The 12,915-nt window shown below is 37.5% G+C and overlaps 1 protein-coding gene across 5 annotated transcripts in view; it reads right to left on the bottom strand.

Moving 5' to 3' along the window:
• LOC131163969 (K(+) efflux antiporter 3, chloroplastic) overlaps nucleotides 1-12,915 on the bottom strand; it is a 110,423-nt gene that overhangs the window by 55,738 nt on the left and 41,770 nt on the right. For all 5 annotated transcript variants that reach the window (XM_058120834.1, XM_058120835.1, XM_058120837.1 and 2 more), the window contains 2 exons: nucleotides 437-505; nucleotides 202-252 (listed from right to left, as the gene is read on the bottom strand). In XM_058120834.1, the coding sequence (XP_057976817.1) occupies nucleotides 202-252; nucleotides 437-505 (120 nt within the window). The remainder of the gene's footprint in view (nucleotides 1-201; nucleotides 253-436; nucleotides 506-12,915) is intronic.

Below are 12,915 nucleotides of genomic sequence, written 5' to 3'. Positions count from 1 at the left end.
GTACATGCTAGTAACTCTTCCTACAACATATCCTTTCAGAGTAATATGAATCACTACACACTATTAAATAGAATAGAAAGTCAACATCTGCCTTGGTCCAAGAAAACAAAGGAAAATGAAAATTTTTATTTTCTCAAAAAATAAAGAAATTATAACTTCCCAAAGATATGGGACTAAGAATGCAGAGAATTATTCATATACCTGGCTTTCTAGCACCGGAAGTATGACCAAGAGAGGTACAACAGCTATGTCCTGCAAATGTGAAGAAGATGGGTTCTAAAAGGTTATTTTTTAGGGTACTTTTGAATTTTACTTTGCATGACCAACCCTAGCCAAATTCAGAAAAAGATATAAAAGGAAATACACAAAGTATCATTACAATAATGAAAGATAAACAACAAAAACATTGTTCAAGCATATGAATATCAAATAGAACCTGTAGCAGAAGTATCCCCAAAGTTGCTGAGCCAAATCTTGTTGGGAGCTCACCTTTCTCTGCAAGAAGCTATGTATTATACTTGGTAAGATCTACAATGCTGCATCCAATCTTATTGGCATTATAATAAATTTCATAGAAAGGACATGAACTTTTTTAAAAGGAAATGCATTTCTACATAAATGTTCAATCAACAGGATCAGAAATGTTATCTTCTTGCCTTTTTTTTTATTGCAATTTTAATTGTCAGATAGGAAAATTTTTTGGAAATGAGGAAAATTAAAGTCCCAGAAACCAGCCTCAAAAGGACTGAGGTGAGGAAAAAGAAGAAAAGCATATTCATTTCATGCACAAAATGAACTGCAGAAAACCAGTAATATCACTATACAAAAATTACATGCTTGGTTACAAGTGACCACCACATTAGATAGTGCTTCTTGAGTTCAAGCTCTTACATTGTTGGAATTGGTGTTGTCACATATGAATCATGGTGTTGATGATTTAGAGCTTTCAAGTGATATGTTTGTAACGGAGGACCCAATTTCTACTTTATTATGGTGATTAGGGTGTGAACTATGTGATGCAGTTCATGCCACTTCTTCATTTGGCTACTTGGTTGAAGTTGTTCTAGGTTGTAGAGTTGTTACTGGTACTCCATTTCAAAACTCAAGGGTGATTCTTCTCTGAGCTTTCAAGTGATATGTCTTCAACTGGAGGACCCATTTGCTGCTTTCCTATGTGATTAAGGGTGTGAACTGTTGATGCAGTTCATGCCACTCCTTCATTTGGCCACTTGGTTGAAGTGGTTCTAGATTTTAGAGTTCTTGCTGCTACTCCATTTCAAAACTCAAGGGAAGGTTTACTCTAACCAAAGGAGTTTGATGAGAGCTCACCAATGGATAATGCTAGGTGATCATTTCTACTTGAAGATTTAGAAATTATTTTTCTCTAATTTAGGAAACATTGATATTTTAGGAATTTTTATTTAGGTTTAAGTATTATTTTTAGATATTTTAGTTCTTTTAAGGCTATTTTATAATTTTGGGTTATTTACTTTTAGTGTTTCTTATTTTCATGTAAATGCAAGCTTATGGATGTACAGGATATTGAATTGGATGGTTAATTGAATATTTTTCCAAAGCTCTTATTGTGGGAAAACGTGTTTAATGACTTGTATTCTATACGGGTATAGTTAGCTATTTTAGGAAATTTTGTAACAGCCTGTATTCCTACAATTAGGCTGATTTGGTTAGTTTCCCATTCTGTTAGAATATCCCATAAATCATGGGATCTGATATTACTTAGTTAATTTTCCTTTTCTGCTGCTAGGGTTGATGTATATAGCTAACAGAAGAAAATTCTTCCACGAAGTGTTTCTCAGTTTGTGTCACGGTATCAGAGCCTAAAGCTCTTTTCTGGGATTAAAAACCTCTTCACACAGGCCTTCATTGCCGAGACCATACAGCTGCTTCTTTGTACCCTGTTTTACCCCATTTTTTAGTTCAAAAACAGAGTATTTTTGCTCTTTTTCTGTTCAGCCTTCATTGCTGAAATTTCTTAGAGCAGTTTCCGTTCTTATTTCTACCTTTTCCAGCCTTCATTGCTGGTGGTTTCCATTTCGAGTGATCGACCTTAATCACCAAGATATCATTATTCGTGAAGAATGTCGAAGGTTGCAGAGACGATCGCTACAGCACAATTGGAGGAGATTGTTCGATCCAAACAACCCGGGGAATTGCAAAATATCCAGGCAGCATATAGGCTGAATGGAAAAAACTACCTCAAACGGTGCTGAAGAGAAAAGGAAAGATCAGCCATCTCATGGGTACGGGGCCAAAACCAGGAGATCCTCATTTTGAAGCATGGGATGAAGAAGATTCCATGATTATGGCGTGGCTGTGGAATTCTATGATTCCTGAGATTAGTGACACGTGTATGTTCTTGGCTACTGTCAAGAATATTTGGGATGCGATTCAACAAACATACTCAAAAGCTAGAGATGCAGCTCAAGTATACGAGGTGAAGGTGAAGACGATTGCAGCAAAACAAGGGAGTAAGTCTGTTACTGAATATGCCGACCAATTGAAATCTTTGTGGCAAGAACTTGATCACTATAGAGTGCTAAAAACCAAGCGTCCTGAAGATGCCGCTGGTCTTTCATCAAGCAAGATGGAGTCTATGGTTTCCTTGTTGGACTTAATCCAGAATTTGATCAAGTGAGGATTCAAATTCTCCGCAAGCAGGAAGTTCCGTGATTTAATGAGGTGGCGGCACTGATTCGAGGTGAGGAAAGCAGAAGAGGTCTGATGCTTGAATAACAGAACACAGACAGCTCGGCTATGGTGGCTAGTGGTGGCAATAATTCAGTCACAAATGTGGAACAAGCACCAGTTTTTGAAAATGGGAGACCTGGTCCGCCAAAGGCCCAAAACTGTGATTACAAGGATAACTTGTGGTGCACTTATTGTAACAAGGCATGCCATACTCATGAACGGTGTTGGAAACTTCATGGAAAACCTCCAAGCCGAGAGTGGGGATTGAAAGGAGAGCAGCCAAGGAACAATGGTCAGGCTCATGTTGCCGTGGTACAGCAAAATGAAGCAGCACCACAGGAGTTAGGCAGTCTCAACCAAAGAGAGGTCGAGAGGGTGAGACCTCTTATTGGCAATCTTGACAAACCTTCAGGTGTTTACTCATTGGCATATTCAAGTGAGTTTCCTACCTCTATTGGATTAAATGTCTCGGGTGAAACCTTTGCCAACTCCTGGGCCATGGACTCAAAAGCTACCGATCATATGACCCACTCATTGAATGGTTTTTTCACATATTTTTCATGCCCAAGCAGTAGGAAAATAGCCACAGCCGATGGTTCCTTGACCACTGTAGCAGGTGCAGGAGATGTCAAAATAGGCCCATCACTGATTTTAAAAAATGTTCTCCGTGTTCCTAGATTATCCACAAACCTGTCTCTATTCAAAAACTCACTCAAGATTTACCTTGCATTGTGGTTTTTCATCATAGTTATTGTGTATTTTAGAACGAGGATTCGGGGAGGATGATTGGACATGCTAGAGAACGGGATGGACTCTACTACCTCAAAGCACCGAATCAGTCATGCATCACCAAGGGCAAATTATCTCACTCTTTTGTTTCTGATCATTTTTCGTCCAACAAAGGGAAAGTTTGGCTTCACAGTGATATTTGGGGTCCTAATATTCCTAATGTTTCTGGGGCATGATGGTTTGTGTCATTCATTGATGATTGTACTCGTGTTACTTGGCTTTTCTTACTCAAACATAAATCCGATGTCAGTATTGTTCTCCCAAATTTTTGTTCTATGGTTAAAAATCAATTTGGGGTTGATATCAAAAGGTTTAGCTCAGATAATGCTAGGGATTATTTCAATCAAGTCCTAACTCTACACTTTCAGAAGGAAGGGATAGTACACGAGTCATCTTGTGTCAATACCCCACAGCAAAACGGCGTAGCAAAAAGGAAAAATGGTTACCTTCTTGAGTCAACCCAAGCTTTAATGTTCCTGAAAAATGTCCCTAAATCCTTTTGGGGGAAGCAGTTCTTACAGCCGCTCACCTTATAAAACATTTTCCTTCCAGAGTCTTGGGATTCAAAAGTCCAATGGAAATGCTCTCAACAATCTATCCTTACCTACACACTACAAATAATCTTGTCCCTAGGATATTCAAGTGCGTTTCATTTGTTCATATTCATAGTCAAAGTAGGGGAAAGCTAGATTCGAGGGCATTAAAATGTGTCTTTGTGGGTTATTCTTCGACTCGGAAGGGGTATAAATGTTATCACCCTCCATCTAAGAAGTTCTATGTCTCAACGGATGTTTCTTTTAATGAACAATAGTCCAATTTCACCACTCCTTATCTTTAGGGAGAGAGTTCAACAATAGAAGATAAGGATAGGGAGGATAGGGATGATTTACTTGATCTACTGTCACTTCCCGTATTTACTTGATTTACTTGTCTGAGCCTTTGCCAAATCATATGTCCAAACCCGTGCCCAAAATTCCCCAGGAAAAAACTGATTCTGCTCTTAAGAATGTGAGATTTGGCAAAGTGTTTTCAAAAAGGAAGGTGGCTGTCCCTGAATCTGTGCAAGTCCAAGACTCCAACTCATATCCTGAGAATGAGGTAACAATTTCTAACCCTTCATTGCAAACTGAAACCGAACCTCGGGTTAATGGCCAAGATCTTCCCATTACTGTTATAAAAGGAACTAGAGAGCGCACAAAACAACCTTTATATCCTCTCTCTCATTTCTTGTCCTTCAAAAATTTTTCAGCATCCCATAGATCCTTCCTTGTTAGCTTAAACAACACTATCATCCTTACCACCTTATCCGAGGCTTTATCCAATGAAAAATGGAAACAAGCTATGAATGTAGAGATGGAGGCGTTGGAAAAAAACAAAACCTGGGAGTTGGTGAAATTGTCGGCAGGAAAGAAACCCATGGGGTGTAAATCGGTTTACACTATGAAGCATAGAACAGATGGATCAATAGAGAGATACAAGGTAATGTTTGTGGACAAGGGTTATACTCAAACCTATGGAATTGACTACCTAGAGACTTTTGCTCCAATTGCGAAATGAACAATGTTAGAATCTTGTTGTCTCTAGCAACTAATTATGGTTGGTACTAGCAGCAGTTTGATGTCAAGAATGCATTTTTGCATGGAGAGCTAGAGGAAGAAATTTATATGGAAGTTTCGCCAAGTTGTGGGAATAATTTGGCTGCTCATCCTATGTGCAAGTGAAGAAAGCCTTGTACGGTCTTAAACAATCTCCACGAGCATGGTTTGGAAGGTTTGCAATAGTTATGATGGCCATGGGATATAGACAGAGCCAAGGGTATCATACATCGTTCATTAAACACTCACCTTCAAGGGGAGTCACAGCCCTTTTGGTATATGTCGATGATATAATAGTGACAGGGGATGATGATAAGGAGCGACAAATTTTGAGTCAATATTTGCCTAAGGAGTTTGAGATCAAGGTGTTAGGGAGGCTGAAATATTTTCTTGGGATCGAGGTGGCTCACTCTAGACAGGGCATTTTTATATCTCAGCAAAAGTTTGTTACGGATCTCCTCAAAGAAACTAGCAAGACGGCGTGCAAACCAACAAGTACTCCTATAGATCCAAACCTTAGACTTGGAAAGGCAGAGGAGGATGCTGCAGTAGATAGAGAAATGTACCAATGCCTGGTAGGAAGACTCATTTATCTGTCTCACACACAACTGGTTATAGCTTATGCAGTGAGTGTGATTAGTCAATTTATGCATAGCTCGAAGGAAGTCCATCTGCAAGCAGCTCACCAAGTGTTACAATACCTCAAAGGGACACCAGGAAAAGGTACTATGTTTAAAAGGAACGGAAGCTTAGTTCTTGAGGCATACACAGATGCCGATTATGCTGGGTCGATTGTTGACAGGAGGTCGACCTCTAGATATTGCACCTTTCTTGGTGGAAATCTTGTGACGTCGAGGAGTAAGAAACAAAATGTGGTGGCTCGGTCTAGTTTGGAGGCAGAAATCCAAGCTATGGCTCAGGGTGTATGTGAACTACTTTGGTTGAAGATTATGTTAGAAGACATGAAGATTAAGTGGGATGGTCCGATGAGACTCTATTGTGATAGTAAGTCCAAAATCAGCAAAGCTCATAATCCGGTACAGCATGATTGAACAAAGCCCATTGAATAGATAGACACTTCAACAAAGAAAAGTTGGAGAGCGGATTGATTTGTACACCTTATGTGTCTACACATGCCAAACTTGCTGATGTACTTACCAACGGGTTAAGTAGTTCAATGTTTCAAAGTATTGTATCCAAGCTAGGGATGGAAAATACCTATTCACTAGCTTAAGGGGGAGTGTGGGAAAACGTGTTTAATGACTTGCATTCTATACGTGTATAGTTAGCTATTTTAGGAGATTTTGTAACAATCTGTATTCCTAGAATTAGGCTGATTTGGTTAGCTTCTTATTCTGCTAGAATATCCCATAAATCATCATATCTGATATAACCTAGTTAGTTTTCCTTTTCTGCTGCTAGGGTTGATGTATACAGCTAACGTTTTGTGTATTATTCCAAAAATGAAGAAAATTCTTCAATGAAGTGTTTCTCAGTTTGTGTCACTTATCTCTCTCGCATCTCACACTTCCAATTCTCTCTCCCTCTCTCACACCTATTTTTTTCTTCTTCTTTATCCTTCTCATTTTTACTTCTCTTTCCTTTTTTCTCTCTATTTTCTTCCCTTCTCTTTCTATTCTCTCTTCTCTCCCTATTTTCTCTCTCTCATATATGTTATATTTCTCCATATCTTCTCTTTCTCCTTGGCAGTCCCATGTCAGGCACACGTCCTTTTCAAAATATCACGCATTATATTGATGAAATGACAAATATTATCTAACTTGGTTGAGCGGCAGGGTGCAGCAAGGACAAGGAAATCATAAGAAGAATGATGGTCAAGGCAAATAAAAAAATATTGAATAAATTGGTTTAGGAGATAGCCATAAAGAGAAGTAATTTATCATAATTCCACATAGCATATTTTAATGACATAAACTAAGACCCCCTAATCTGTGGGAACTCTAATGGATTGGAAGGCAACACACACGCCATGTCCAAACAAGAAGAATTCATTACAAAAACTGCTCATTTAAATTTTAAATTTGCAGATTTTAAGGCAAAATGATCTTCCCCTTCCAAAAACCAAAAGTGGAATAGGATAGAATTGAATGTGTAACCTGTTTAAAGGTCTTAAGTATCTTTAAATTGAGCTATAGAACCGTTTGAGATAACATTGGTTTATATTCTACTCAGTAATGCTACATATAATAGAATGAGTATATTAGATTTATACAAAGTAAAATACATGCATAATGTAATTTATAGAAACATGTTAGAGAATATGTTATTTTCATAGTTAGGTTGTGTTAATGGGAGTATTTTTGTCCTTAAGACTATTATTATTAATAATATATGAGGGAAGACCTAGCCGTACGTGGACTCCAAGAAACTGCCGCCTAGTTTTCCCTCTTTTGTATCTTCTTTTCCTCCTCACTTCTCTTCTTCTCTTCTCCATCTCTAACTTTAAAACATGGTGTCAAAGCATTGATCTCTTTCATATCTAATTTGTCCGAATTGATTTTTATACTCTAAAAGATGAGCAGCCCGGTGCACAAAGCTCCCGCATATGCAGGTCCGGGGAAGGGGCAGACCACAATGGATCTATAGTACGCAGCCTTACCTTGCATTTTTGCAATAGGCTGTTCTGTTTTTCTTTTTTTCTTTTTTTTCTTATCCTCCCCTAATCAGTCCTCAAAACTGATTTTCTGGTTGATTTGAGAGTCATTTAAGGAGACCCTTCCTCTTGGTTAGGTTGTGCAGTGTCCTTGGTAGGAAACTGCATGTTTTCAATTTTCATAGTGATTTGCTGATGTGAAGTCAGTTATACTCTGTTTCTAATATGCTGCAGTTTTTGTTCCTCTGTTCCATGGGCAGTTATCAGTTGTACTCTGGTTGTGGTTTGCTGATGATGCTGTTTTGATGCCGTGTTCATGATTGATTGCTTAATCATGTACCGATTGCTGGTTTTTTTCAATTGGTGCTCCAAGACTCATTTCCCATTCTTGCCTGCATTCATTTCCAGTTGCTGCCATACATAATGCATGTAGCTGCTGCCAGGTTGCTTATTAAAAGCCTGCACTACTTTACTGTGGCTGCCCTACTCTTTGTGGTTAAGTAATTCGTCCTAAGGTATTATATAAGCTCAGTTCTGTAGTCATAGTTGCCACTTGAAGTTCTGGACTTCGGAAAGTGTTGTAAATTCTGGTTTTTTGAGGTCCTGGAAATGCTATTTTTGTGCTACTGTGCACCGCCTGATTTCTTCTCAAGCTCCTTCCCATAATAATTTACCCATGGATATTGCCTCTAACCATAGTAGGGGAAGTGTTGGAGGATGAGGGTGAGGTTTGGATTGTGGCAGCAATTGTTAGGACGAGGAGTTCGCCATGACAATTCTCACATTTGCACGCATTGTGGCAAGGAAAACTATACCATTGATCACTGTTGAGATCTCTTTGGGAAATCAACTTGTGCTAATAAGTCTCTTGTGATGGGTGATTCTACTATTGACACTTCAAATGCACCTAGCCACTCCATTAGGGAATTGAGTACATTATACTATGTCTCGATAGGAGTTTAACAATCTTTTTGGCATGATTCAACAACTCCAAACTTACTCTTTTACATCTAGTGCTACTGTGGCCCATATAGGTACAACTGGGCTTCTTGCCTCTTCATCCTCCTCACCTGGGGTTATAGATTCTGGTTCCTCCTCCCAAATGACAGGTAGTTCTTGCTTGAGCCCTTAAGCCCCACTAATTTACAATCTAAGGTTACTCTTGTTGATGGTTCGATTACATTGGTTTCTGATTCTGGCAATATTCTTTCAATTTCATCTATTTCTCTTTCATTTGGGTTATATGTGCCTAAATTTCTCTTGAACCTACTATCAGTTCATCAATGAAGTAAGTCTCATAACTATTTTGTGACCTTCTTTCCTTCTCATGGTGTTACTCAGGATCTTAGGACGAAGAGGATTGATGGAGGGCTTCAAAAGGATGGGCTTTTTTATTTCGATGGTGGTCATGGTGGATCTAATTCTTGTCATACAACTTCCTCAATTTCTACTCATGGCGATTCTCTAGATCAATGGCTTACTCATTTAGGTCATCCATCTCTTCAAAAACTATACAAATTTTTTCCTATGTATTCAATTCCGTTTCTCATTTTGCATGTTTTGTGTCTCAATTAGGAAAGCATATTATGACATTTTTCCATCTAGAGTCGAACCTTATAGTAAATCATTGTTTTCTCTTATTTATTCAAATATGTGGGATCTTTATGCGGTCAAGAATTTGATTGGTCATCAAAACTGTATTTCCTTTGTAAATGATTTTTCACATACGACATGGATCGATTTCTTAAAAGATAGATAGGTCTGAATTTTTGAATGTATTTATTTAATTCTACCAAGAAATAAAAACTCAGTTTGGCATTAGTATTCAAATTCTTCAATCTAATATGCACTTCGATTTGTTCAAAATGAGCTTCAGTCTTTTTGCTTGGCCAAAGGGATTATTCATCAAACATCATGTATGCATACCTCTCAGCAAAATGGAGTAGTTGAATGAAAAAATGGACATTTACTTCTTATAGCACAATCTCTACTCTTTCATATGCAAGTTCCCAAAATCTTTTGGATCGATGCTTGTAGAAATCCTGGGTGTCTTGCAGTGATTTAGTGGATATTTATGTAGAGAATTGTCTATTATTGAGAGAAATTATTTTAGGAGATTGTTTCCATCTTTAGCATACCTAATTGTATTATAAGTATAATGTATCAGCTTGTACAAATAATTCATTCAAGAAATAAAGAAAACCTATTTTGGTTTCATGGTATCAAAGCTAGGGTTTCTATAATCCTAGTTAACGATGGCAAAAGGAGCCATTAACAGCATAGGGTTGAGCACCTCTGAAGCTCTCGATGGCGAGACTGAAGCCACCTCCACCTTGAATTCGAATGGGCTAGACAGCTCGTCCTTCCCACTCTCAGTGGAGAGACTGAACGAAAATAATTTCCGTGCATGGGCTCAGTCAATCAAACTCATGATTGACGGCAAAGAAAAGTTAGGCTATGAAATCAAAATAGGTTTTCTGTATTTCTTGAATGAATAATTTGTACAAGTCGATACATTATACTTATAATACAATCGGGTATGCTAAAGATGGAAACAATCTCCTAAAATAATCTCTCTCAATAATAGAAAATTCTCTACATAAATATCACCTAAATCATTATAAGACACTAGGGATTTCTACACTTCCCCTCAAGTTAGATCATAGATATTGATCATATCCAACTTGGAGAAGAAATCATCAAAACTCTGTCAGGCTAACCCTTTGGTAAAGATGTCTACTGTTTGTTCCTTGGTAGGAACATAAGTCATACAAATGGTTCCTTCTCCAACCTTTTCTTTGATAAAGTGTCAGTCCACTTCTACATGCTTAGTCTTGTCATATTGAACTAGATTGAGAGAGATATTGATGGTTGTTTTGTTATCACAGTAGAGTTTGATAGGGAATTTCACCGTGATCTATAGTTCTTCCAAAAGTTTCCACAACCACGGTCCTTCACATATCCTTTGTGCAACTGCCTTGAACTCAGCTTCAGCACTACTTCCAACCACTACAGTCTGTTTTTCACCCCTCCAAGTCACAAAATTTCCCGATACAAAGGTGCAATGTCCGGTGGTAGACCTTCATGTAGACTTCATCTTCTAACTTGCCATTTAGAAATGCATTCTTAAAGTCGAGTTGCTGAAGTGGGTGGCCAATCCATCAGGATAGACTTTCACATTGTATCCCTAGCAACAACCAACCATAGACTTATCGAGAGAAAGACGTACAAAATCCCAAGTATCATTATCATGTAGTGCATGCATCTCTTCAACCATTGCAGTCCTCCACCTAGAATGGGATAGGGTTTCAAAAATAGATTTTGGAAAAGCAACAGAAGATAGAGTACTGACAAAATAGTAATATGAGGGTGACAAGAAATCATATCAACAAAATTAGAGATTGGATGTTCGGTACAAGTGCATTTACCTTTCCAAATAGGAAGAGCAACATCATAGGAAATAAGATCATCTAACAAGAGAACTAGAGGCATAGTAGTGGAAATTGAGCCGTCATGTGCATACCTGCAAGTTGGAATGATCCAAGCAACAAGAAGGACTTATACTGGATGAAGTAGGAGGATTGGACACAGATAACAGGTTTAGATTTGAAAAGCAAGGCAGAGGAAAGGACTTATCAAGGTCAACAGAACTCAAGGAATCGAAGTAGTATGGGGTAGACTCAAAAAAGGTGACATCAACAGAAACAAAGAATCGATGTAAAGTAGGACTATAACATAGATTTCCCTTTTGAGTATAGGAATAGCCCAAAAAAATACATTTGATAACACAAGGATCCAACTTATCCATTCGTAGAGTTAACTAATGGACAAAGGAAACACAATCGAATATATGAGGAGGAAAGGAGAACAGAGGAGCCATAAGGAAGATACCTAAATAGAGGATTTTAACACCAAAGACAGAGGATGGCACTTTATTGATTAGGGAGCAAGCTGTGAGCACCGCATCACTCCAAAAAACTTTGGAGACATTCATTTGATACAATAGGGTACAAGTGACTTCAAGAGTGTCTTTTTTTTTTGCTATGCAATTCCATTTTGCTGTGGAGTGCGGGCACAAGAGGACTGATTGATCATACCAGAATTAGCCATATATCTACTAAATTGGGTACTAAAGTACTCCTTAGCATTATCACCATGAAGTATCCTGACTGGCATACCAAATTGAGTTTTTATTTGGAAACAAAAGGCACAAAGGACATTTAAACAACTCGGAATGGCCTTTAATTAAACAACCAAGTCCTTCTAGAGTAATCATCAAGGTACTAAAACCCCAACTTCGACGTGGCATGACTAGGACCCCAAATATCAAAATTGACAAGCATGAAAGGACTAACCACTCGTTTGCGGACCCGAGAAGCAAAGGGAACACGATGTTTTCCCAATTGAAAAGACTCATATTCAAGATTAGGCATAGAACTCAATGTAGGAACTAGTTGTTTCAACCATGGTCTTAAATTTCCACGAAATTGTCCCACCACCCTCAAAATTGAAATGGCAATCGATTTCCATCTTGCATAATTTCCATCAAAATCTCAACAAATCATCCTAAATTTATCGAAATCTCGAAATTTTAGCGAAACTTGTCAAAATGTTAACTATACGATGAAATTTCGTCAGAATTCAAATAAGACATTTGGGAGTGAAGTGAAATTTCTATCTTAATTTATTTTATTCATTTTATCAAAACAAAAGATTATTACAAGTGTTTTTGAAATTATATGAAAAAATAAACTTACACTAGCATTTTATTTAACCATTCATGTCTAAATTATCATTATTTGTATAATAAGTAACATTTAAGTGATTTATGAATTTCATTTGTATTAACTGAATATGTTTAATGTACATTATCTTACAAATATGTTTGATACACATACAATTTCACAACTTTTCCACCTTATACAAAACATAGATTTATTTAATTTGTAATATATTAGTCCTAAAACTTATATTATTATGTTTGTTAATCATTTCTAAAGTTTTGCAAAAAAATTCCATTCTTTACGACTAATTTCCATTATTTTTTCAAATCAAAATTGAAATTGACATCAAAATCAAAATTTCTATCGACATTTCCGTACTTTTGGAGCTTCGAAATTTGAGTCGAAATCGAAATTTAAGACCTTGGTTTCAACTTGTCCAAGGACGAATGACCAAATGACCAAGGCAACGATAGATTTGAAGTGG

This window comes from Malania oleifera, chromosome 9, assembly GCF_029873635.1.
Source record: "Malania oleifera isolate guangnan ecotype guangnan chromosome 9, ASM2987363v1, whole genome shotgun sequence".
Lineage (NCBI taxonomy): Eukaryota > Viridiplantae > Streptophyta > Magnoliopsida > Santalales > Ximeniaceae > Malania > Malania oleifera.
This window is presented reverse-complemented; position numbering and strand designations above follow the sequence as displayed.